The sequence below is a fragment of the Cygnus atratus genome, chromosome 4 (genome assembly GCF_013377495.2).
Source record: "Cygnus atratus isolate AKBS03 ecotype Queensland, Australia chromosome 4, CAtr_DNAZoo_HiC_assembly, whole genome shotgun sequence".
NCBI classification, from domain to species: domain Eukaryota; kingdom Metazoa; phylum Chordata; class Aves; order Anseriformes; family Anatidae; genus Cygnus; species Cygnus atratus.
The window spans coordinates 48,575,060-48,601,498 of record NC_066365.1 but is presented as its reverse complement, the minus strand read 5'-3'; the positions used below and the strand labels follow the sequence as shown (position 1 = coordinate 48,601,498).

Genomic DNA, 26,439 nt, shown 5'->3' with positions numbered 1-26,439 from the left:
GGAAATAACCTGAAAGCCACAGGAGAGAAAGAAGCTGAGTAGGTATCACAGTGCTATGTCAGATCCCATTACTCCTGTTCTTAAACAAAGCATTATACATTGTTGTGCTGAGGATTTTCACAGAACAATCTATTCCCTGACTAAAAATACATTTTCTGAAAAACACTACTGAACTGTTGTGGTGTTTAAAGAAGAAAAAAAAGTTGCAAGAAGGAAATTCTACTTAGAGAATACTATTTACAAGTTAGTAGTATATTTGATTTACTTTTATACTGGGTCTATGACAACATTTATCAGATTGCAGTCATTCCTGCCAATATTAGAAACAAAGCTTTTTTTCTAGAGCTGTTTTTCTGTTTACTTGAAACAAACTTTTCATACATCCAGGTTGCCTTCTGTCTAAAGCAGAAATGTGTCAAGGCTTTTTAGTCAGCCATCAGGAGCTTCTTTTGGCAACAAACACAATTTAGCAGCAAGAATAGTCTGAAAAAATAACTGCACACAAAGAGGAAATCAAGCTTGGATTCCAAACCCTCCTACAACCCCTGCTTCTGCTGCCTGTGAAAAATATTTACATCCTTCTAAGCCTCGGTTTCCCTATCACGCGTAGTAATTGTGATATCCATGAAATCACACATGGTAACAACACTCTTAGGATCTGCACAGATATACGGGAGAGATTGGAAAGTCATGAATGGTTCACAGCCTATGCTTTGGGTACAACAAGACAGTGGGATGAGACAGAGAGGAAGGAAATATATTTTCAGAGCTCAATCAAAGCAGCTTAAAGAAAGCCAAGCTTTAGGGTATTTTCTTCTGCAACTGGTATAGAGTCAGAATACTAAAAGGCTGTTTGCACGTGGTTTTGGGATACTTAACTGTCATGTTAAAAAGTTATTGCCTCAAACAGTCAAACTAGTATAGGTTTACTTGAATGGTTCAGCAAACTTTATGCCAGATCAAATATCATCTGTTGTCTCACAGATGACATGAAGCTTGCCTAGAGTCTGTACCATGTACAGAAATACAGTCACGCTCTTTTTTTACTTTGGCCAGTTGTATCCTGACAGGAGATCTGGCATTTCACAGGTCCAGTGTCAATGGACGTGGCTATTTGAAGCATTGCTATAGCTTAAACAAACAATGCTATTTTAAAACAGCATTGCTGACACAAGTACATAATCTTTAAAATGCAACTTGAAATATTTTACTGATTTAGATTGTGCTGGTGTGGGACAATAAACGTGAATTGCACCAGTATAAAAAATTCCCAACGAAGATGATCTGATGTCTGTATTACATGAAGCCTGGTACATACCAGAACATGATCATACAGCTACTTCAGTACAGATTTTTCTGTATATTCAAGCATGCAAAAGTCAGACAAAGCCTTTCCGCGATTGACATCACTACATCTATACAAGAGATTTAAGTTTTTCCACATCCTGAGCCAGTGCAGCTATGACACTAATGTTTTCTTACACAAGTCTAGCTGAAAGGCTCCAACAGACAAATCTGGATGAGTCTTCTGGGAGAGTTTAAAACAATGGATTAATAGCCTTTGTCAAGGTCTATAAATCTGTTGTCAAAGGCCAGTAACAATCAGAAAGGAGCACATACCCGTGCCATAGGCAGTAGAGTTTGTACTCTAATACGTGCATTGGCTTAAGCTGTTGACAAAGGTGAGTTTGCACTAACGTACTGGGTTGTAAATCGATGCAGTGAGCAGCAGGCACCTTTTCCATTCTGTTGTCTCTGCTAAGAATAGTCAGCTGGGGTTTGGAGGACAAATGGACACAGTAGCATCTTAACTGTTTTGTGTTTTTTTTTATGATCTAGTTTACAAGTGAGACTTGTAAACTTATTTCCACTGGTGTAAGAGACCCAAATGCTTGTTACATTGGCATTACTTCTAGGATTACACGTCATATCTATTGTACTCCACAGGCTCTTTATTGCACTGTGGTTATGATGGTTTTTAAAAGTGATATAGCTGAGAAAGGTATTTCAAGTATACGAGAAACCATCACACACTTTGCAACTCTTAAAATATCAAAACTGCTATGATGATAGTCAATTAAATTCTTAGCATGACAGCCAAGTATGTCAGCTCACTAACATGGAAACTCTACTGCTTATTGTATTGCCTGCTACAAGTTCATTCTGAGAAGTATCATTTACTACAGGATTTATCTTTTAAAGCTCACTTTAAAAGGAAGTTGCAATTTCTGTAAACCTTAAGGAAAGCTGAAACCCAAGCAGGAGCAGGAATGAAGAACAGACAACATGGTGCAGTAGTTCAGAAAACTGGCATTTAAAAGTGCATAGCGGGGAGGATCTCGCTGCAAGTAACAGATAGGAGGGGGGGAAATTCCAGAAGAGGCGACAAACATGACGCTCAAGAGACAAGACTGTGCACGAGGCATTCAGCAGTCACGCATTGATATACATGCTGCTGCAACAAAACGGTTCTTACTCTTACACTGATTTGAACAGTGTAATTAATCTTCCTCAGAGACCCCTGAACATGAAGACAAATTGCTTTCGGACTGTGGTCAGAGAGCACACTGGCATCAAGAATTGCCCTGTGGTTTTGTCTGCTGAAATAGTTTTATTTCCTAAACACTGCTCTTCCAGGCTTTAACAGGCTGGTGACTTTTTTTTCCTGATTACTATTCAAAACAGAATGAGCAAAACCAGTCTCAGAAAATGCAGGGATTCTCCTGGCATAATACTTCAGAGGCTGTGGCTGTTTTATGTCTTTTAACATCCCTGGGGATTCTCTCAGCTTGAGAAAGACTGAGTGACCTTCTCAGGTCTCCATTCAATCATTTATTCTGTTCATTTTCACTTATGGGTACAGTAGCTGCCACTTCCTTGATTCTCTAAAAGCTAAGAATGTCATCCACTTGCTTGTGCAGAACCTGTAACTATTTTTCTTTTCTCTTTCTCAAGCTGTGTCCATGAACTCTTCCAAATCTCTGCAGTTAACACTTTAGCTGCAGGGTGACTTTGGTAACTACTTTTTAGGAAAACAATAGCCTGATCTGGACATTCTGTGTGTCTGCCACTGTGTGCATGGATACAACCAGCAGGGATAATGTTGGCATATCTGTTTTAAACATGTACTTAGGTCAGAAATTGCACAAATAACAGAATTAGATATCAGCACTCTGACAAACCAAAACAATTAATCAAAACATGTTGTTTCCCCTCTTTCTAATTATTCAGTTTCCTCACTGAAACAAACTGTCATGCATCTCAGCTGGGCATCCAGAAAGCATTTACATTTTACCTTGTGCACTTTGAATGCCTGGGATGACTCTCCATCACTTGTCACAATTCCAGCACTCTCCTGGCCCCTATGGACAAAATACAATTAAACATGAAATGCTTAATGAAACACTGTACCATACTGTAGATTGGTGGGTTTTCCTCTGTTCTTTACAAGATGAAATTTTAATGTAAGTGTATTTATTGTTTCATTTTACATGCTTGTAATCAAAACAGTGGTTTCTTGCCCGTGTTACGCTTTATTTGAAAACAATCACATAAGGTTTGTGCCTAAGCCCACTGAATTCAGTGGGAATCTTTCCACTAACAAGCACTGGCTCAGCCTCTCACTGCAGTCCGATTTCAGTGTGGGCATAAAATAACAGCAGATGCTTAATCTGCAAAGCCACTTTGCAGTGCTGGTACTCCAGGCTCCAGCAGTAGGCTCTCCAGCATTACTGCATTTCTGTCGGTGTTTGGGGCGCTTTGGCTTAAACTGCTGCTTTTGCTTAAGGGAATGCATTGTTTCTGTCACTGATCACCTGTGGAAAAGCTTTTGAACTCTTGCACTTAAGCAATCAAACAGGCATTTGCACAGCTAACTGTGGGAGGATCGCCATGGGGGTCGACAAGCCCCGCGGTTGGCGATAACATCGGGCTGGTGACGATGAGGCCCTGAGGAATGTAAAGAAGTTAGAAAGAACAAAGAAGGGTGATTCAGGAGACGCCTTGCTGTCTCCAACTGCTTGCTCTCCAACCCTTAAGACATGGGAGTTCCTGAATGTTTGCTGTTGCCGGGCAAAGTTGTTAACCGATGAATAGCTGGTGGGAAAGTACTGCTTGTAAGGCTAATGTATAAGAAGGGAGCCTGTCCTCAATAAACGAGGTTGAAGTTATTGATCCCTACACATACCCTGGTGTCCGTGTGGTCGTTTCGCCACAACGAGGACATTCTTAAACACATTTATTTTAACTCAGGAAGATTGCCCCATCTATAAACACAAAGACTGGCAGTAAAACTAACTGATACACCGCATCCAGCGACTTTCAATTCAGTATGACAGACGATTTCCATTTCAAAACCGATGCTGTCCCTTTAAACGTCTCCCAAATCAAATGGGTGAGAGAAGCAAACATCCCGAATGAAAGGCCGTTCCAAGTAGGCAGCTTACATCTTTTTTGTAGTGCTAATGGCAGAAAAGTAAGCACAAGGAGAAGGGAAGTGCAAAGCTTATGCAATTTTGCCACTTTGGCAAATTCTACACAGGCGAGCATTTTATTAAATCATCACTCATAATTAATGAACATTAACAATGCGCGTAGGCGGCCCCCAGTTTTAAAACAACCCCCACGCAGGAAGGCTTGAATCATGCCCACGTTGCTGCCATGCCACCTCTGGAAACCTGCCACCCACACGCACTGCGGCCCGGGCGGCAGCCTCATGAGGAGCCGCGGCGCTGCCCACGCAGGACGCCCACACAGCCTATCCCCGGCCCGTTTTTCCACACAGGTGCTGCTCCTCCTCAAAGGAAGCCAGAAACACCCGTGTTTTTTGCCCCGATGGCGACGCGGTGGCGATGCCGGTACGGTTTCTCGTGTGAGGTCGGGGAGACCCACGGTCTCCTGAGGGCGACATGGCCGCGGAGGGGCTCGGGTTGGGCTCCGTGGGGGTCCGGTTGCCCGCAGGCCGAAGGGCCGCCCGTGCTCGGGCCTCGCAGCGGCTTGGGGCGGCGCGGCGGAGCGCGGCGCTGACAACCAGGCGCCTGGTTGCCTAGGGAACCAGATCTTGGCTAGAAATAGTGAATCATTTCCAGGTCACTTTCAACATGGAGTGTGGAGTGGGGAAGCACTGGACTGAGGAGGAGGTTAAAGCCTTGCTAAGCGTCTGGTCTGAGAAAAGCATCAGGAAGCAGCTCCGCGGCACCCTGAGGAATAAAGGGATATTCATCTACATTGCCAAAAGGCTGCAGGAGTTAGGAGTTTGCAGGGATTGGAAACAGTGCCGGGCAAAGTACAAAAACCTCAAGTATGAATACAGAACGGTTAAATACGCCCACAACTCTGGGGATGCCACTAAAACCATGAAGTTTTTCCACGACCTGGATGCCATATTGCGATATGAACCTGTCCTGCAGTTAGGTGCGGCAGAAAACGGCAGGTGCTCCGCGACCGAGGCGCGGCTGAACGCCAGCCCCACCACAGACAGCACCCAAGGTAAAAAACTCTTGCTATTTCCTCTCTTTGCTTAAAACCAAACGCACGAATGAGCCAGGGCAAACAGACCCGAAGCCCAAGTTTGCGGCTGAGGCTGCCCAGCCCCGGCAGCGCTGCGAGCAGCGACTGACTGGATGCGCTCCTGGTGCAGGGCAGAAAAATGTTAGCACCCACCAGTGTCGAAGCCTGTAAATACAGCCTAATTCTCACCAAATCATGGTAACATTAAAGCCTCGGCAAGTACTCACTGGTGTTATGGCTCCTGCACCGAGTTCAAACCCTAAATTAAGGAAAACTGGCCGGTTTTGTTTTTGTTTTTCCCTTTGACATTTATTCGCAATACTTTGGAGTTGGGTTCAGCAGAGCTCCTGCTCAGACATAAACTTAGAGAAAAATAAAAGCTAATGTGGAAAATGTCATGAACTGTTTTCTGTGGTAGAACTGAAACTTCTGATTTTTACCCCTATTTCTCTGTAAATGAAATTTCAGATATGACAACTAATGGTAACTTAAATTATTTTTGTAAGCAATTAACTTTTTTTTTGAGAAACAAAGGATGTTTAATAACTTCTCATGAAAAATTGCCATATAGTGAGGAAAGTAAAAATCTTTGTGTTTACCAGAATATTCAGAGACAAAACAAGTAAATTCCACTGCTTTTATTCTGAAGGGTTTCTTACCAAATTAGTTGCATCTCTTGTTTTATTCAGCCCTCTCTACATATGCATTTAAGCTGTGCTTAACATTTCAATAGGGTCAATCTGCTATTTGACAGCACTCAAATCTCCTCATCACATTCTAAATGTCACCAAAGCACAAGCCCCAATAATAGTTCCGAGTATCAAAATAATATGGCTAAAAAGAGAAATACAAAGCTTAGCTCCATTTCTGCCCATAGTATGTACCCGTTTATGTTACTTAAGACTGTGAATCATTTTTAAGAAAAACAACAACATGGAATTAGTATCAGGGGAGATTGCTAAAGGCACAGAAAGGTGCTGGACATCGAGCTTGCCCTTGTACTCTTCCAAGGCTCCCTCTACTATGTTGTGGTACAGGTCTGAGAAAAAGGAATTAGCATTTCTCTTGCCATTCTTTACCTTAGGTAAAAGCTTGACCTTAATTTGTCATCATTAGCAGAAAGTCTCTAGTCTTTCACAAGTCACTTAAAATGAAACAGTATAAAATGAATTTTATACTATTTTAATGTGTGTTTTCTGCACTATATATTACTACTACGTTCCATTTTTATTTTTAAACATGCAGAACTGAGAGCCAAATCTTTGGCTAATACAAACTGTTAGCTCCTGAGGACTATGTGAAGCTAAGATACTGAGTGTCCTTCTTCTCAGGATCTGGACTTAGATTATCCTCTGTATTTTTATGCAGTTTGCACTAAATGTTAATCCTAATTCTCACCTGCTTTAGGCCTCTAGGAAGTTTAAACCAGAAAAGGTTAATAGCAGTTGTGAATCCCAAACTGGAATAAAACAAAACACAAACAAACATCTTTGCCCCCTGGGTGAGACACACCTCATTTTGAAGCATTGGCACAATCTGGTTTTAATGGTGATATGATTAAATACCCTCTTAAGTGCCCAAGCATTTCTCTTACTTGCTTTAGGGAAAAAAAAAAACAATTACTTTATGGATAAATGCAAATTAAATGCAACTAACTGTAATAACATTAATGGTAAGAATTTAAATGCAAAGCTTCCAACAACTGTAATTCAGCCACAATGGCAACATCCTAAGGTATAAAGCATCCTGCAGCTATGCAGTGTAAGTGTGGTGTAGTAACCACACGAACACCAGGGTATGTTTAAGGATCAATAACTTCTTCTGTCCATCGATTAAAAAAATTAAGAACATAGTATGCTTTAGCTATCCTTTCTTGGGGGGTCATACCCATATGTACGTACACCCGTATGAAAGGACAGAGAGCATACCCCTGAGAACATCAACTTTCTTCATTTAAGGACACAAGTCGAGCAAGCAATGCTGCTTTAGTGGCTCGGTCCTTTCCCATTGCAGTCAGAGTTGCGGTGTCTGTGAAAGGAGGAGCTGCTGAGCTCAGTATGTTGAAGGGCAGTTGTGAGGCTGAAGTGGCATTTGTGGCTCTGTGATGGTCAGAAGCCTTCTCGTGGGGGCAGATCTGAAGGTAGCACTTGCATAGATCAAAATAGGACTCGGCACAGCCCATGTGCCTACCCAGCAATGAGCCTCACAGCTCCTCTGCTGCCTTGGGGAAGAATGGGACTGTGGGTGCCCTCCGTAAGGCAAAAAATACCAAAGTATATCTGCGTCATTGCAGACGTCCTCCTGAGTTTCTCCTGTTCAAGCACAGGAGAGGAGGGAGGTATGTTCCCTCCCCTCTTTCAAAAGGGGCTGAGAAGCCTTATTTTGGCAGTGCTGGAGGAACCAAGGATGCTTAAGCTTCTGCCTTGGATAGGAGGCACAGGAAGTACAAAAGGCTATCAGTAAATTAAAACCTGTGCCAAATAACAATGTTCGGTATGCATTTCTTATTTCATTTGGAGAACTTAGTAGCTGTACTAATTCATTCTTTTAAATGTATGACACAGGACAGTGCATGCTCCCAAAGAAAATACTTTATTTTTACCATTGTACTTAGCCTCAGTCTAAATACTCATACCCATCGTTCATGTAAAGCTACAAATCAAGTTTTTGTGTTTGATCTCTTTGATTCTCTCAAATACTGGGAGACTGCTGGGGGGGGGAGGAGGAAGGAGAAGGAGGAAAAAAAAAAGACTACTTTTATGAGACTGAGTGGTATTTCTATAGCATTTCCCTGAGGTGTTTTTCATATCTTGTAAAAGCGGTTTTCTCTTGGAAGTGTAATTGAAGAAAGTAATAATTAAAATCACAATCAAATCTAAGAGAAAGGTGTCTGAGGCCAAACTCACTAGCAACACACACAAAATCCCAGCTCATTCATGGAAAGATGACACTTTCCACAAAGCACATACAGCAGTGCAGGCCCATGATGTTCATGTTGTCTTCCCAAAATACACTGTTTCAGGGCAAAGACATAGCTATAGCTTAAATAACCATTTAAAAAGGTATAATTCATCAAAGTTCAAATAACTGACCTTCTCATTTTGTTAACCAGTTTGGATTATTTCAAGTTAGAACAAGTATTAACAAATCGAGCACTTGATTTACAAAAGCAAAGCTCACCTCGTAATTCCTGTAATTTACAATCTCTTGTATTTCTTGCTTTATGTTTAAATATTAACACAGTTAATATTGCCTTTCACTTTACAACAACATCTATAGAAAAATTATCAAGTCAGAATAGAAGTGCACCAGCAGTGAAAATATTATTGTAGGTACTAAACTTACACAGCTACTAGACATGCAAAAAGTTCCTTTATAAATGCCGACTTGACAATGGCACTCATACGTAGTTCTCCGTGTCTGGTTTTCAACATTAAACATATCATTTACAAATATTCTATATATGTAGGTTTTTAATAAAGAGTATGCAATATACGCATATGAATGTTTTTGCTCAACAAATACTTTTCTCCCATCAAATATTATTTCTTTCAAATATAACACTTTGTGTTGTGTTCTTATTTACTTATGACATTAAATAGTTTCTTTTTAAATAGCAGAGTGTGAAGAAAGCTTTCTCATCCCCATGCCCACAGATGTCCCATTCAGCAGCGTCCCAACAAAGAATTTCTCTCCCCTCTCTGTAGTTCACTGGGCAGCTCTCAGGCAGACAGAGCTGAGCCCTGGCACTAGTGATGGAGGCAGAAGCACACCTTTCCTTCTGCCCACCCACCGCAGGGGGTAGCAGCTTCCACCACGAAACAAGGTGGACAGCTGGGAGCAGCTAGAGATCAGGTGAATATGAATCGTTCTGAGTCTTGCTGAAAGTCAGAAGGATTTAGGATGGTGTTTTCAAATGACTGTAAATGCAGTTCTCAATTTGAGTGGTGTCAGGGACGCCCCGTTCCACCACTATGACCGCGCCTCGTTACAGCCCCGTGTTACAAACGAGTGTGGTACCGCTGAACAGGTAGCTTCGCTCCCCATCACCTACCGGGCTGGAAAGGACAGCAGCTCACTCAGCATGCTTATGAAATCAGCATTTCATACCTCCTGTCAACAAGATGTGTTGAATACACCACAATTTGAAAGTGCTTTGTGAACATTAGGCTGATTCATAACCTGACTTACGTATGCTGCTTTCCAAACTTACACAGCAATTGCTATAACGCTGCTTTTTATAGGATTGTAAGGAATACAATACTGTAAAAAACCTAGATTGAATCCAGTCAGCTACTAATATGTGTCTGATCTCTAGTCAATGTAGTTCCCTGTTTTCTCTATGCCATTAATGAATCTCAGAGATTTCCAGAACCCTTTGTAGAACGTTCTTATTTTCTTCCTACTCTTTAAATATTCTTCCTGGAAATTGTTTGGTTATATAAATGGGTTTGTGTTTATCTGAACAATGTGCAAAGTCTGCTCTTTTGCCATCTATTACTTTACATTCTCTACTTTCCAACTATACATGTGCTATCTGCTCTGAATACTGAGAGTCAGAAAACCATATTGGTCACTAGAATCTGGTCAGTTTCTACAAGAATTTTAAAATAAAGAATATTTCTGACAAGCTTCATATTTAAGATGTAAAATAATTTAATTTACCTCCTATAACTCCTGGCCCTTTAAATTGACTACAAATAGAGTGTGGAAACTGCAAAGTTAATAATCTCATTGTGTATGGACATTTTCACTAAAACAAATATAAGCTAATTTTGTCCATACCTATTTTTATCTGAAAACTCTTTCCTTCCCAGGTGAAATATCAGTTTCTTTAGAAGATGATGAGGATGCTTCAGGAGATCCACTACTTTTTATGTCACGGGTCAGACCAGTTCAACTAGGTATAGTATGATGGTGCAGAGACCAAAAACTAAAAAGCAGCATTGCTGTCAAAGTGCTTTCTGATAGCTTGAATATGCCATTGTTCCATTTCTCATCAGCATAGCTTTAAAACTGCCACACATGTGCACCATCTCATTCCCAGTTTTAGTGCTTAGCAGTCCCGTGCTTCACTAGATACTGTCCACCACACACGATGTGCCTCCTGCTTGACCACTGTTCACACTCAAAACACATCTCATGCTATAGCGTAATCGAATTAACCACATTAACCACATTCATTTTAAGTGCCAAATGGTAGCGTGTGATACACACGTCAACTTGTGGATTCTCTCCAACTCATGTAAATTTCTGCTTAAGGCAGCATGAGTGAATGGCCTGAGCCAGGAGAGAGATGCAGGGTCAGACCTCTCCCACTGAGTAATCCCGATTTGCAATGGGCTTCACAGCAAATGTCTCCAAGCAAGGGTTGGTGAGCAAAGCTTCAGCCCAACCAGGGCTACAACAACACATCTGGAAACTGCCCTACTCTAGCAGTTTTGCTAAGGGAAGTCATTACTGAGCAAAGGCGTAAATCTGGCAAGCCAGAAGGAGGGAGAAAATCCTAGGTGTGAGCCCCTTCAAGGGGCTGATAAAGGGCATGGAGAAACCTGAACGCATTTCAGGGAGAATCGGAGAGAACTAGTGAGCTTATTCCTTGCCTGGATGCGCTGTCCTGAACATCCCAAGTGCTCTTTCCATTTCTGACATGCTCTCTATGCCCCAGCATACATCCCAGTCCCACAATCCAGTCAACTTTCACTAGAGAATAAACTCCAAGGTGCGATACTCAGAGAGAAAATAAGGCCCCAGCTAAACTTACGGGTTCTAGAGTGCAAACTAAACTCCTTTTGCCCAGCATAACAAGAAATTAAAGAAGAGACAAGAAATTTACACGCAACTGTATACATACATATAAAAACAAAACTTTTCTTGCTGTATCTGAATCAAAGTTTATGGGAGTAGGTCTGTGTTATTCATCAGTGCTCTTGTAACACACTGCCAAACAGATTTGTTTGACCTGCTAGAGCACTTTAGTTCTGGGAAAGCTGCTTTCTACAAAGCCAGCAAAATAACTTAAATTGCATGGGCTCTCAAGTATGTATTGATACTGAGAAGTCTTCTCTAGCGCTTCTCTTAGTTTTTAGATTTCAGGTACTATTTCAAACACCACTGAAAAAAATATTGAGCCCTTCATACGTATATTGCTTAATATTTTGGTTTCATTTCAGCAGATTGCTCACTTTTTTCATGTTGAAGAAGCTTAGAAAAATGTCAAATATGGCATAAAGACATCTTTTGGATTAGAAAATTCTGGTACCCTGTCTTAATGATTTTGTAAGTCATTTTAAACAAATTTGAGCTAAAATACAGTTGAGACATAAAATTTTACAGTGACTATAACAACTCTGTCTCAAAGCTGTGCTTATTGGTAAAATATTTTGATTCACAAGATTTTTAAAGGGAAGGAGGAACAAACCTAGCAACCATTTTCCACTCTGCTCCACCTGCTCTGCATATAGAAGAATGAATGAGCAATCCACCAAGTCAGCAGAACTCATTGAAACTGATGTTCACAACTGAAAGTGAGCTCAGTTGTAAATGAATTTGTTAATGACTTACACAAGAACTACAGAAACTGTTTCCCTCTCAAACTATGCATACTACTGTATGGCTTTAACTGAGAAATGCAGAGCCAGTGGAGGAAGCACCTTCTGTTCTTCCTCTGGGGTTTTTCCCTCCAGTCTCCATGGTGCTCTCTGATAGTGATGAGTGAACCCATCTGCAAACACAGATAGTTGCAATGCTCCCAGTACTACTGAGCAGAGACTACATAAAGCTTATCTAATGTTGGCAGTTGTCAACCATGGCGATTCCTATGGTTGCATTCACCTGTAAACAAGCATTATCCCTCAGGAAGAAATGAAGAAAGCATAATTGATATGTCACCTGAAAATTACCCTTCTCAGCAACACGTCAGTCGGCTGACTGTTGGGGAGTTCCAATTAACACAGGACTAACAGGAAAAATATTGGTATCTCAGCACAGTTTTTACCACTGGAATAAGACAAGCAAAGAATGCCTGTATCTAGGACAAGTTTGTCCCCAGACAGGTTATTATACAGAAGCATGCTCTACTGCAGCTGTATGTGCAAGCAAAGGTCAGATATTTTTGCCGTCAAACAAAGCCCAGTGACTATAAAGTACCCACCCCCATAGCTTGGCTTGCCCTTTTAGAATAAGACACTTGCAATGACTTTTATCACTTCAGCATGACTGCAGAAAACAGAGTCAGTTACTGTGCACTTTCCTGTTTGTTCGCTTTGATAAAGCACTGGGGATGTTTTTAAAAGAGGTGTTTTTTCTTTGGTAAAGATTTGGAAAATACATGAGAAACAACTTTGCAAACTAATTTGATAATCAAAATCAAGTCTTTAAGCAAATTCTTAATTACAAATAAGGAAACATTTTTTTAAATTTGCAAGAGATTGTATTTCAGTGTTTTCAGTAATTGCATGGCATCTCCTTTTATCTCTCAATATTAAAAAAAAAAGTGGGAGACTGGAAAAAGTAAAAAAAATCATCTTATTGCAAAGTAAGATAACTCAGATTTTAATTTTTATTAAAAAACAAAAACAGCATTAATGTTTATAGTGGTCCATACTGAGAAAGGGAGAGGTTCAGGACAGCTGGCCTCAGTATCACACCAATGTTCTTGTGTAACTCAAGGCAGAAGCCTCCATTCCACCACTCCCCAAAAAAGGGGTGCTTTGTTCAGAGTTAAGAATCAGATTCTTCAGCTCCTTACCCAGTTTGATGTTCTGAATGTGTGTAAGACCAGAGGCATGAGATGAATGCAGAAAGTTAAGTCTTTATGCTAGTGTCAGTGACTAGGGACCCAACCTGTTACCGTGTTAATAATACAGCACTTTGTGCCATTCAGACAGTTCTCTCCTCCTGACCTATGTCTCAACAAAAGTTAATAGGTTATTCTCAAGGGTCTTACAAGTAAAGTTAAACATACTAGGGAGCAGAAGTGTTCTTCTCAGATTAATTAAATGTACATGTACTACCTTAACACAGGCTTTCAAGAAAAGACAAAAATGATGTCACAACAGAAAGTTGGCAAATTAATAACCAATACCTTGATTTTAACATCACCTCTGCTCCATCTTTCTTTGGAGAGAAAACTTGTCAGGAACCAGCATGCTTCATTCTCATTCTCTCTGTCCTTTCCTTTCCTTTCCCCACCCCACCTACCTAATGCAGGTAACCCGTGTCTGTGTCTCTCCCCTACCCCACACGATGCAGGTAATCCACCGTCAGCAGTAGAGGCTTCTAAAACTCCGGCTTTTATTCCAACAGTAGCAAACGAAGGAGGAAAACACTGGACTGTTGATGAAGTCAGAGCTCTAATACACATATGGTCAGACAAAAATATCCAGCAACAACTGGAGGGGACAGTGAGAAATAAAAGAATATTTGAACATGTTGCCGCTAGACTTCGAAAGTTCGGAATTGTCAGGGACTGGAAGCAGTGCAGGACAAAATGTAAAAATCTGAAACATGAATACAGGAGTGTAAAAAATGCCCAAGGCTCGGGGAGTACAAGTAAAAGTATGAAGTTCTTTAATGAACTGGATGCCATTCTGGGGCACAGCACCATGGAACAAGAAAGTAAATCAGATAATGAGGAAAGTGGGAGGCCTCCAGAATGGACAGAAGGAAAATCAGAAAAGGACTACATAGGTAAGTACTTCAGCTACCCATATATCATTTAAAAGTTTTATTTTTTCCAGCACTACAGAGACCTTAAAAGAACCAAAGAAACCAAGCAGCTAGATTAACCAGTTTGCTGGGTGGGGTGGGTGGGGAACCCAGAACGGAAATTTATTGTTTTGTCCAGTAGTTTAATGAATATTATTGTGTGATTGCCCCAGACATTTTTTTATAGAACTGGAAAACAAAAAGAGAAAGATAAGAGGGAGATGTAGGGTAACACAAAGATAAAGAGAGACCATTCCAATCAAAATCATATCTGAAGGGACTGTTCCCAGCATAGATAAAAAATGGATCTGAGAGATGGTCAGACTGTTACTGGAAAAATGAAGACACTGAGCAAAAGAAGTCAGTACTTATAGACATTAGTTTAAAAATTAACATTTTAACCTGTCTTTCTCTTATAGTCCCCAGTAAGTCCAGTTTTACTGGCCTTTGGAGCAAGACTCCCCAGTCATGGGACAGCTATTGTGAAAATAGCAAAATGTGGTCACCAGCACAAAGCATGCTGTCAGAACTGGCCTTTATTTTTGTGTGCTTATTGATGGATAACTTGGTACTGGGTGGATTAACGCAGAATTAGGAGACTGATGAACCTACACTGCATAAGAGTTATTTATTATTTATTTATTTATTAATGTATAGCCAGGAAGAGGCCTGTTGTTTAATAACAAAATTAAACTTTAAAGTGATCGTTACACAGTAAGAATCCCACACAGTGGGTATTATGGTGGCTAAATATAAGTCTAGAAGCTAGTAGGTTAACGGAAGAATGGAAGAAGTCAGTGAAGAAAAATGTAACACAAAGATGAGCGTACATTCTCTGCCCCGAAATTATGAAAGTGTTTTTGGGGAAGTTTCACTCTTCAGTTGCTGTTTGTAGACTCTTCACTTATGCATCTACTACTGAGGGCTGGCATAAGGAGGATCCTAGGTTGGATGGCTCTTTTGATTTGACACAGCACAGCTGTTATGTAGTACGCAAATGTGGTGCCCTGATTAACATAGCATTATTTACACAGAAATGCCTGGAGACACAGGTGAAGAGGACTCTGTTAGTAGTATGTCAGAAGACCTACAGATTGCAGATGTAAAGAAAGTTTCTGACTCAGGTAAACTGAAAAGTCTTCTATTTTATACAAATTCCTAAATTTAGTAAGCTCAGATGGATTTCTAAAATGAGTGTGCATTGTAATGACAGAAAATGCAGAGGCCTAAAAACTTTTAAGGAGGAAATAACATAATAATAGTAACCATACTTTTAATAAATACAGCCATACATGTGCACATTCTCAGTGCTCTGCTAAATTTGGTAAAAACAGTATAGTAAATAATCTTTTTGAAGATTCAGGGTGCAAGACATAAAGAAGAAACTACTGATTTAAGTAAGTTGAGTGTAATGTATTATTGCATTTACTTTTACTTAAGCCGTAAGTCCCCAAGGAACAGAATTGTTCAGTCTCCTGTGCAAAGGTTAACACAGTATTCTCTTTTTCACAACATAATTAGATCAGTACTTAATATAATTCTGTAAACAGTCATGTTGAGGTAGAAATTTCATTTCAGAGTATCACTCTCCATTTCATGGTGGCTGCTAAAAAATGAAGGTCATATGCTCTTTACAAAGAAATATTATGGCTTATGTCTGACAGCATAACTTTCGGGAGAAGTGGGAATTCAACATTCAGCTAGAAGCATGTATGAAAGCCTGGAAGACTGACAGATGTGTCTCTCCACAGTAGAGAGCACCTCACAGTCTCCTTCTGTAGCATGAGGTAGAATGTGCTCATAAATTAGGTGTAAAGGAGTACTCTTGGCAGAATTTTAAATGGTCTAATGTGAACCTGAAAGGTTTTAATGTCAAATTAAAAATCTTCTGACACATGATGTTACTGTAAATACTTCTGCAGAGAATCTGGCAGCTCTGCATATAAGGAAAGAAACAGCTATGACAAGTAAGTAAAGACATGGTTGATGATGAGAGGTAATATGAGGTATACTGGACAGTACTGTTCTTGCCTCACCACTCAAGTATAATTACATTTATTAATTTAAATTTACTCACAAAGAAATACATAACTGGCCTTTTAGCAGATCACCATGAGCACAGAGGCGTTCATTAGGGAAAAATAGGTTGTCATGGAAAGTGCATTTCCTACAGGGACTTCCTTTTAAAAGAGACAAAATTATGTAAGAAATCATAACCTGCACTCTGTGGGATCCAGTTAAGACAATTTGTAAAATGCATCAAATTCCATTTCCTCCCATCAACAAGTAATAATACTACATGTATATGAGCAGTAGGCAAGACACTGTAATAATACATAGATTCAGCAGTGACATTAAACAGTCATCTGGCATAGTTATCAGCTGCTTGCAGCTATGCAATACTGAAAACGTTTTGGATCACAAGCTTCCAAATCAGTTACTGAAGAAAAAGTTAGCTGTATACTTCCAGTACAGTTTTGAGTACTCTTTTTTTTTTTAAATTTTTTAACATTATGTCAGGATATGTGTAGCTGTTAGATACCTATAGTTTACAGTGGTTACCATTTCCCTTTTCGAATATATGTATTTAACAGCATTGTTTGTTTGTTTCTGGGTAATTGCAATTGCAGTATGATTTTGTGGGCAGGGATTAAAATAGCAAGCGTTTCATTAAGTTTCTCTGGCTCAGCCTGCTCATTCAGAAGACTACTGTTCAAACTTCTAAGGGGAAAAAAAAAGGCAAAAAACAGCATTCCTTCTTAATAAGATGCAGTTTTAGCTTCCAAAATTATTTCCCTCATTCCCAAATGCACAGTACAGGCCCGAATCATTTTACCACAGGTGGTAAAGAACACTTAGACTTTTGTGTTGTTTATAGTAACATAATTAGGTATTATATAAAGCAGAGAACAGGTGCACACTTTTTACATTGCAATATCATGGACACCCTTTATTCTCTAATGTGGTACATGCCTTTCTCTGATAGTTCAAATGAATTTAAAGTAAGAAAACTGTTAAGAGATTGTATGTACCTTTGTATTCATAAATTCATTTGAAGATAAATAGTGAAAAAAGCAATCAGGCAGATATACCATGTTATGTGGGTTCTTTGATATCAGTAGATCTCTGACAGTCAATAGCTTTTAGGATGTGACTTCTTAAGGACTATTACCTATTCAGCAGGACTTTCATAGAAAACTTTCTCAACAAACATGTAATCATAATATATATACATTTAACATTTTTTTAAAGAATTGTAATAAAAAATTAAGAAATTCAGTGAACCTTTCACTGGGTTTTCATGTTGGGTCATCTTCCTAATTTGTACATGGAGTTAATGTACTCTGCAGTCAGCGTTAAGTGCACATTTGTCTCTATATATTAGCAAGCCTAGGTAGACATCTGCTTTCTGGCAACTGCAGTAGCATAAATGTGCAGAGTTGCACCAGCTTCCTCCGACGTACACGTGATTCTCACGCTCTTACAGGTGTATCTGTGTTATCAGCCATGGTAACATCATCTCCACTGCTAATCTATAAACTGTCCAGTCAGGTTTGCCATATGCCAGCAAGGAAAAAGATTCAGATGGTATTAGTTAAAAGACAAATGTACCAGTCGCAGGGAAATGCCTAGTTATTTCCTGTTTCATTGCATTTTTTCACCTCTGCACAAATGTATTTGCTACTTAAAGAGTAGCCAGTGTGCACCTGAGAAGGAACAGATAGAGGTAAATAAATCCTTACATGTTCTCGTACAGACTGCAACTTTATTGAAAGTTTATCTCACAGCATTGTATTGTAGGAACTTTCTCAACAGACTGGCCAGCAGAGGGTGCAAGAGTATTGTATCAGTCACAAAACCAGTTAGTTCTTGGCAAAAGCAGGTAGAGAAAGCCTAGGGTCACTAGATTTTCCCTTTCCTGCTAACACCTATCCATATTAAATCAATCTGGAAATAAAACCTTACTTAGTCATTTTGACTGCTGTTTTATATTTCATGGGATCATGTTTAAGGGCAGCTATTTCTGGAAATCTATTTAGAAGAGCCAAATTGCTTCGGTTTGCACACATGGTGATCAGTCAGTTCAAACTCCACATGTGTATGTTCCAAACATGTCAGACTTCGCAGCATCACCACAGACTGTGTACAGGTGTTTAATTAAATTTGAGGTATTTAATTAAATCTGAGGTACTGTGGGAAACAACAGTGGAGAAAAAAACAAAACTCTGTGGAATGCTTGTAGCCCAAAGTTCTTAAAAAACATCAACAGCAGGTGTTTTGTTCCCATCAAATTGCTTTTCTTGTCATTATTCTTTAGATTTTTTGGTGCCCTGCATACTTTACTATATGGCTGTCTCAGGACAAATTCAGACTAAGTTGTGACACTGCCAAGGTGCATTGCTAAGCAAAGGTTTTTGTTTTCTTTAATGGTTGTTTAAAGTTAGAATCTTAAGTCAGTACACACTCAGGCACTTATGTTGGCTTCTTCTGAATGTTGGCTGCTGCATGCATGGAATTTTTAAAGGAACAGATATAAAATCAAAAGAGAATGTTTTAATACATATGCTCCAGGCTGGTATGAAGAAGATGTTTCAGAGAAGTGCAAAAGCAATGGTTCTTGATTATTCACTGGCTTAGCCCAAGGCATACTCAGTCTGCAGACACTAACTCCAGAGTGGTCTACATCCAGTTTCACAGCTCTGCATGGCAGAGCGACATGCCAATCTGCATGGCAGCAACTTTGCAGCCTGTTGGAGAGTTAACATCGGCCACACATTGAAAAATCCTCCTCCCCCTTCCCCTTTTATACTATACATGACACACATGAGGGTAAGGATTAGGAGACAAATTACTGATCTTGCCTTGTGAGCCAGAACACAAGATTAATAGCAATAGTGAGCACGGTGCCAAAAGAGAACATAGCTCGTATCATTCCAAGGGACTAAAAGGAAAAGATTGCTACAGCATTGCTCTGGTGGCCTTGTGAACAATGCTTCAAATACAAAGTAGAGATTAAGCATATTTGCTGGCAACTGTCTATAGCTTGACTAAACAATGTGGCTGGAGCCAATTTCTTTTATCCATGCCAGAAACTGTCAATGGTTTGTTCTGTTTGGCTCCCTCTTGCTCTCCTCATGCCCTCCCTCAAAACACTCAGACAAGCAGCTTAGAAAAAAAAGCCAGGCTATCTACCCGCATTCTTGGCTCACCAGAAAAAAAGGGGAAAAAAAGCACATGATGCTGGTCACATCATAAAGAACGTCTGATGCAAACAAGTCCTTATCGATTCGGTGGTAATTTTTAATAAAATGGCTATAGATTATGTGTTATTGCTCAATGTTTGGGGGCAATATTCTTGAATGGACTGAGAACAGGCTGGGAGCCAGAAACTGCTGCCATTGATCCAGCGTGGCCTTCAGCCTGTAACCTCTGTACACCGGTTTCCTCACCTGGAAATGAGGGTTGGAGAGACCACTTGCATCATCTGCCAGCCTGTCCCAGGGCACAGGGGTGGCGTTCTCCGTTAAACAAGAGGGGACCAATGACAGAGGTGCTGAGCTCTCCTCCCTGTGACTCTCCTGCTGTCACAGCTGTCAGGGTGCCCAGAGCCCGGGCAGCGTTGATGTAAACCCTCCCATATGCTGCACCAGGGGTGATGCTCTGATGACAAGAATTTAGTACTTTGTCTCCATCAAGCAAGCATGCAGTCCTGCAGATCAATCATCCAGGCAGAGCACCATGATGTCAGTGAAAAGCCCCTTGCGCCAGCTGGGGCTAATTCAGTGACTCCTAACATCAGTCACCTGAGCCTTGCAATAATTTCAGTGTGTATGGAAGCCCTCATGAAAGTCACTATCTTGCTTGTTCTGCTGCATACAGGTTCACCTCGTACTACATGACTTACAACCATGATCAGAGAACGATTCAACTAATTCTAATTCAGGTTTTAATACCGTAGGAGTTCGCACATTTCATCCATAAACTTACACTGAGCAGTTGTTACATGGTCTTCTGTATTTATTTCATAATTGCTTACACTAGGCTCATAAAGCCCGCTGTTCCAGAAAGTGACAGTTTTAATTTATTTAGAAATAAAATCTCTAACAATCATTATTGTTACAGCCATTCTCAAGTTGGTGATCCTACAGATATAATTTGTGAATGTTGTAGATGCCCCATCCCTGAAAATGTTTAAGGCCAGGCTGGATGGGGCTTTGAGCAACCTGATCTAGTGGGTGGCATCCCTGCCCATGTCAGTGGGGCTGGAATTAGATAATCCTTTAGGTCCCTTCCAATACAAACCATTCTATGATACTATGAACTTAAGGCCTGTTTACTTAATAAGAGTTCTAATTTTTTTTGGTGCAGAAATCCTTGAAGATGAGGACTTCAACAATTCCTCCTTGGCAGCTCTGGAAGCTACACAAATAAAGAAGGAGACAATTGACATAGGTAGGTGAAGATTGTAGCCTGATGATTATAACAGCGCACTCTACTTTACTGGGAACTGCAGATTCCTAAGATTTGTATCTTACTCTCACACATCATACTCAAGCTACTTCTAGGTTATAAAATCTGGTTTTGTTTGATTTCATAGTGCAAAAAATGCATAAGCTTCTCCTTCCCCTTACTGATAAAAAGATCTTATTTCTCCTGACAACATACCTCCTATTTTGCTAGATGTGATAAATATGCATTTCGTTGTGACAAAAATACTGTTCTTTTTCATACAAATCTACTAGAGAGGATGAACTGGAAGACTAAATAGCTGTCTTGTAAACACTGAGCATTTTATGCCTTGTCTGTCTTTTCAAACTATTCCATGACAGTCCATTTAATTTCAAACTATTCACTATCCAACAATTACCATAAATATTCTGCATTATTTTACATGTAAAACTGAAATCAGAGCCTCAGCAATATGCAGAAGTTGTACATTGACAACAATGACAAGTATTCAGCAAATTTGTTTTACTAAAATCGTTTAAAATTGACATTAGAATACACTACGGATAATAATCTTCTGGAATAACTGAACATAGAAACCATGGATGGTCATGAAAAAAGACATTAGAGGAAATAACAATGACATTGAAATCTATTGGCCTGACATCCTGGATCAAATTATACTCTTATGGTATTACTGTTTATACTCAGAAGTTAATGGAAGGAATAAAAAATTCTATTATGATTCTGTGAATGACAAATTCTTTGCCCTTGTACCCTGAAAGTTTCTACAGTAAGTATTGTTTGCATCAGTATTTCTGTGATGCAGGCAAGGTGCTGTCTTCTTGGCAATTGTGTTATTTGAAGTTGGGTGTTCAGACTCTCTATCCAGCACAGCTTTTAAAACTGTTTACACAGGCTGTTCTTGATTATGGAAGATAACTGTAAGGAGTATGACACTGAGGACAACATCAGAGTAATCACAGCAATGACACAGAAAACACAAATTCCATTAAGGATAAAGTAAGACTGTGTCCCTGAAAATTCAGAGACATAGCAAGGTCACATCAATGCAAAGAAGAGTTCATACACAATGACAGAATAAATGTCATGCAAATCAACTGACTGCTTTATACATAAAAAAATTTCCCTGTTCCTGTCATATAATGTCCATCTTAGGATAGCAGTCACCCTGGTCAGCAGTACACAAATGCCACTGCCAAAGGCAGAAAGATTAGAGAACAAGCATGGTTGAGAGAATGAGCACCTGATGAAGGGAAAGACATGGTTTTTGGATTATAGTTCAAAAAATAAAAAAACAAAAAACCAAAAATCACTTGAGAGCCCAGGATCAGAACTATTGCTCCTTCCTGGTTCAAGGCTGCATTTCCAATAGCTGCAGATGCAAGAAATTTGTTAAGAGTTATGGGGAAACCTAATTATGAAATAGATGTTTATGAAAACTTTTTTTTCTGTTAGCACCTCAAGTAAATCACACACATGATTGTAAGAATGTAATTTCTGATTTTTTTCTGAGTTTTCCATAGATGTGACATTAATTCCTGCATATGGCTTGTGAAAAATATTTACCAAATATTTAAGATAAAGCACGTTGCAAAGAAAATATGAATTCCAAATACTACTCTGCATAAATTAGCAAGCACCATTATAGAAAGTACGTCAAACGAACACTAATTTACCAACTATCTCTTATGTCTAAACCATTCACTCAGTTTTTCAAACATATAAGGAATATTTACTTCCACCATTTCCTGAAAACTTTGCTGAACATACTAGGTCTGTGACATCCCCCTCTAAAACTATAAGAACTAATCTTTCTCCCCCTCCCAACCCAACAAGTAATACCTCACAAATTGAACTTTCAGCCTCAAAGAAGTCCAAGCATGAGAAAGCAAGCCCAGAGTCAGCAGAGCTGGGTTTTGACGTCCATAGATGGCTTCAAGAACTCTGAGGGTTCCTGTCCAACCAGTTTTATTTTTGAAACTGTAGTTTTTATGCTGTGAAAGAGTGCAAAGCTCTTGTAGCCTCAGCTTTGCCAAGGAAGAAAAAAATGGCATGTAGACGTGTAGAAAAAGAACAGAACGATGTCTCTATCCTGTTAGCAATGGAATTTTGAGGAGAGCTCTGATGTGAGTAGAATAAAAAATACTTCTCCTGTCCCTGTCTTCCCTGTTCTGTCATTTAAGCTGTATAGAATAGTTTCAGATTGAGCCATCCCTGCATGTAGAAAGTGCAATTTAGGCAATAAGATTTCCACAAAAGCTTTAACAGATTGTTTACTTTCCAATTTTTCTACTGCTTATGTTATCTCCATCACATCAGCTCTGTAACAGAGGCTAGCCTTTCACCCCAAAGTAAACAAACAAGGTTACCTCCTAACTGGAAGCAAAAGCTTGCAACCTGCCCCACAAAATGGAGCATCTGTTCCTTGTCTCCTTTCTGGAATCAGGGACAGGTACACCTGAAAGCCCAGACTTGAAACCCTCCACAGTAGCTTAGTAAAATGGACTCGAAACCACTTTTCTGTGGCAAAAAGAAAACCCAAGTAGAGGAGAACAAGTAATAAGGAGCAAAGGCCTGTTTTCAACTGCTTTCTGGTACTCAAGGATCTCAGAAAACCCAAACTCAGCAGTATGAAATGAAGCTTTAGCAATGCCAGTGCATGCAGGTCTGTGTACAGGTGCCTGTGCCTGATGCTCCTCCTCCTAATCACAGCTGAATCACGTGCAGTTCCCAAACTTGACAGCGGGACTTCTGGAGCAGTCCCTGCTCATTTCGTGGCAACAGCCAGGGAACATGAATGACTCTGCCAGGGAAAGCGCTGCAGTTCGAGCCCTACTGGCTGTGAGTGAATCCACAGGAGCGTGCCCTTACAAATGGCACCCAAACAATGGACGGCACACCCATGCCAGTCAGTGTGCACAAACGTGTTATGCAAATCTACTTACATGTGAGACACAAACCTGCCACGTACGCCTACATGCTCAATCAGGTATTTTAAACTTCTCTGCAGCATCCACAGCTACCTTTGGGGAATGTGGGTGCAGGAAGAAAGATAAAGCTTATGAGATAAGCTAATAAATAAATTAAGAGGCAAGCGGCAGAAAACTTGTTGTAACCCTCTTAGTAATGGGTTATGACATTTTTAATTGAAGATAGATGTTACCTGCAGAACAGGGGAATAATATTAGCAATTTATTTCCCTAAATCCGTTTTATTTAAACTTGCGTGTTTCTATAGATGATGATTCTATAAGTACTACCTCAGAAGACAGATCTTGTACTACGCCAGTAGCAAAACAGATAGTTGGGACAGGTGAGTATTAATTTCCATGCATTTATTCTGAAAGAAAGTTGCATTGGAATTTCTGTACAAAGCTGGAGCAACCAAATCTCTACTGTAAACATGGCTCTAACTTTATCTGCTTTTGACTCCAGTATGGTGTTATCACTAAACCTAAAAATTAGTTTCAGACTGACTAAGAGCAGCATCAGCCTTCTTCTAAATATCTAGATAGTAAGATTGTAAGATTTTTTTCTTGTATTGAACCCATGGAAGCATTTTTGCTTGCATGATATTTCTTCGTGTCATTCTAATTTGACCCTGGAAAGCCATTTTCTTATTACTGCTGATACAACGTTGCTTCTAATGCTTAAAGCCTATTGCTCTCCTGTATGTAGCACCCTGACATGTCTTTAATTTGACAACAGCAAGAAAGTTACACTGATAAAATGTGGAATTTTAGATGGCTTCCAGAGACAAGAGATTACGTATTTTGCATACTTAAGAGAAATGCAATTACAAATGGATATTAACATTGTAAAATTAAAAGATTTTTGTAACCAGAGATTATTATAAACATTAATTAATCCTTCAGCTTGTTACTTAACCATTAGCTACAATTACACTTTAATATACCTATACTCAGCAATACTCAGTTGTTTCATCATATTTTCAGATAATCATATTCCCTTGGAAGAAGCACGAAATCACTTTAAAGTTATTACAATTAATGATACTGGAGCAGGAAGACACTGGAGCGATAATGAAGTCAGAGCTCTGATAAACATATGGTCAGATGAAAAGATACAGCAAATGCTTGAAGGGGCCACGAGAAATAAAGAAATATTTGAGGAAATTGCCAGAAGGTTAATGAAACATGGAATAGACAGAGACTGGAAACAATGTCGCACGAAGTACAAGAACCTAAAATATGAATACCGTGCACTACAGAAAGAAAATGAACACCTTGGTAATCCCAGGAGAAAAATGAGATTTTATGAAGAAATTGATGATATCTTAAAAAGACAGCCTCTAGTTCCATCAAGCTGGCGATATGAAAGTTCAAGCCTCCTATCAGGTACTAAAATTTCAGTAATGAGATAAAGCGATTAAAACAAAAGTTAAAGTTGCCTGTTGACCCATGCTCCTGGGGTGAAATACAAGGCTGAAATGAGGAGGGAGGGAAAATAACTGCAGAACCTCTATCTGCGTGGTCTGACAGGCAATGCTCAGAGAACAGCAGTGGTCTTTGGAGGAGTTTAGAAGTGAGAAAAGCAACAAAAAAGAAAAGTACCCAACGTGCTCAATGTTATTAGAAAGTCTTTGTACTTTTGGAACCCTAAGTGAGATACAGTGAAATGGTGCTAGAGAAACAGGAAAGGCCTTAGAGGTGATCCAACAGGCATGTAAAGCATTATGGATACAGAGCTGCAAGCTCATACCAATTAGAACTGTGTAACAGTCAAGCCAAGTGCAAGGACTCCAAAAAAGCAAAGTTTATTAAATTCATACCACAGTCAATAGAGAAAAAAAATCCAGGGCTGCAATGCGTATTTGAGCACTTGTAATTATAACCTGCCTAGAGCAGAGGCAGCTGCTCCTGAGAGCCAGAGCAGTCAGGTGGATCAGACACTCATGTAGAAGCAACTTTACCACTGCAGCTTACAGCTCAGTGAATTATGGTAAACCAGGTCTAATTCTGTTTTTTCTAAACACTAGATAATAATTATCAATGCCACAAACATTAGTTGAGGACTTGAACCAGTTTGGCAGCAGAGGTCAGATGGACAGCTTGAGCAGAAGCTGCTGGAGCAATCCTTAAGGCAGCTGTCCTTACTCGTGAATCAGAGCCATAACGCGGTGTCCAGCAGCACCCTGCGGTAGTGCCACTGGGTGAGGCTGGTGGCCATGAGATGACACTGCTGCTTCCCACCTACCTCGTTCTTATGCTAGATGACATTCTTAAGACATCCATTTTCTTCCAAATCCAGAAACTGAAGGTGTTACTGCTCACTTCTGCTCTCTGTAAATGGAATTTTTCAACACCAAGAATATTTGAGCTGACATGGCTGCTTTACATTTTAGCATGCCAGAAAAGGGCCGTGTTATCTGTGTTGTGAATGCTGATGCAGGCAGGATACAGGAAAACAATAACCTTTCATAAAAGAGGCTTTATTAGCTTGCCTGAGGCATCTGTCAAGCAAACGTATGTCTCCACCCTGACTCTGCATGCCAGTCCAGCACCTAACTTCTCTAGAAGATTCCTACTGCTCCAAGTCAGTTGTCGCAATGCATTCGCTTTTGTAGGATAAAGCATTTTGGTTTGTGACTGACTATGCTTTTAGAATCTCTGCAAAATACTTAGTCACCTTGCTTCTCTCTTTTAAGTTTCAGTGGGAGATGTAACAGCAAACACAGGATCCTTGGGTATCAAGAGAAAAACATGGAATGATGGTAAGAGCCTCTGACTTT

The 26,439-nt window shown here is 39.9% G+C and overlaps 2 protein-coding genes across 5 annotated transcripts in view; one reads left to right on the top strand and one right to left on the bottom strand.

The window, feature by feature from the left end:
• PPAT (phosphoribosyl pyrophosphate amidotransferase) overlaps positions 1-26,439 on the bottom strand; it is a 47,151-nt gene that overhangs the window by 10,189 nt on the left and 10,523 nt on the right. Inside the window, exon 2 of the mRNA XM_035546742.2 lies at positions 3,296-3,362. Coding sequence (XP_035402635.1) covers positions 3,296-3,362 — 67 coding nt within the window. The remainder of the gene's footprint in view (positions 1-3,295; positions 3,363-26,439) is intronic.
• PAICS (phosphoribosylaminoimidazole carboxylase and phosphoribosylaminoimidazolesuccinocarboxamide synthase) overlaps positions 5,088-26,439 on the top strand; it is a 40,291-nt gene continuing 18,939 nt past the window's right edge. The window contains exons 1-8 of one of the 4 annotated variants that reach the window (XM_035546709.2): positions 5,088-5,487; positions 10,326-10,412; positions 13,816-14,199; positions 15,252-15,341; positions 20,587-20,670; positions 23,926-24,000; positions 24,644-25,045; positions 26,356-26,421. In XM_035546709.2, the coding sequence (XP_035402602.2) occupies positions 5,100-5,487; positions 10,326-10,412; positions 13,816-14,199; positions 15,252-15,341; positions 20,587-20,670; positions 23,926-24,000; positions 24,644-25,045; positions 26,356-26,421 (1,576 nt within the window). In that variant the 5' untranslated portion in view covers positions 5,088-5,099. Of the gene's footprint in view, positions 5,488-10,325; positions 10,413-13,719; positions 14,200-15,251; positions 15,342-20,586; positions 20,671-23,925; positions 24,001-24,643; positions 25,046-26,355; positions 26,422-26,439 lie in introns of all 4 variants that reach the window. The other 3 variants (XM_050710658.1, XM_035546720.2, XM_035546701.2) reach the window with 3 other exon arrangements.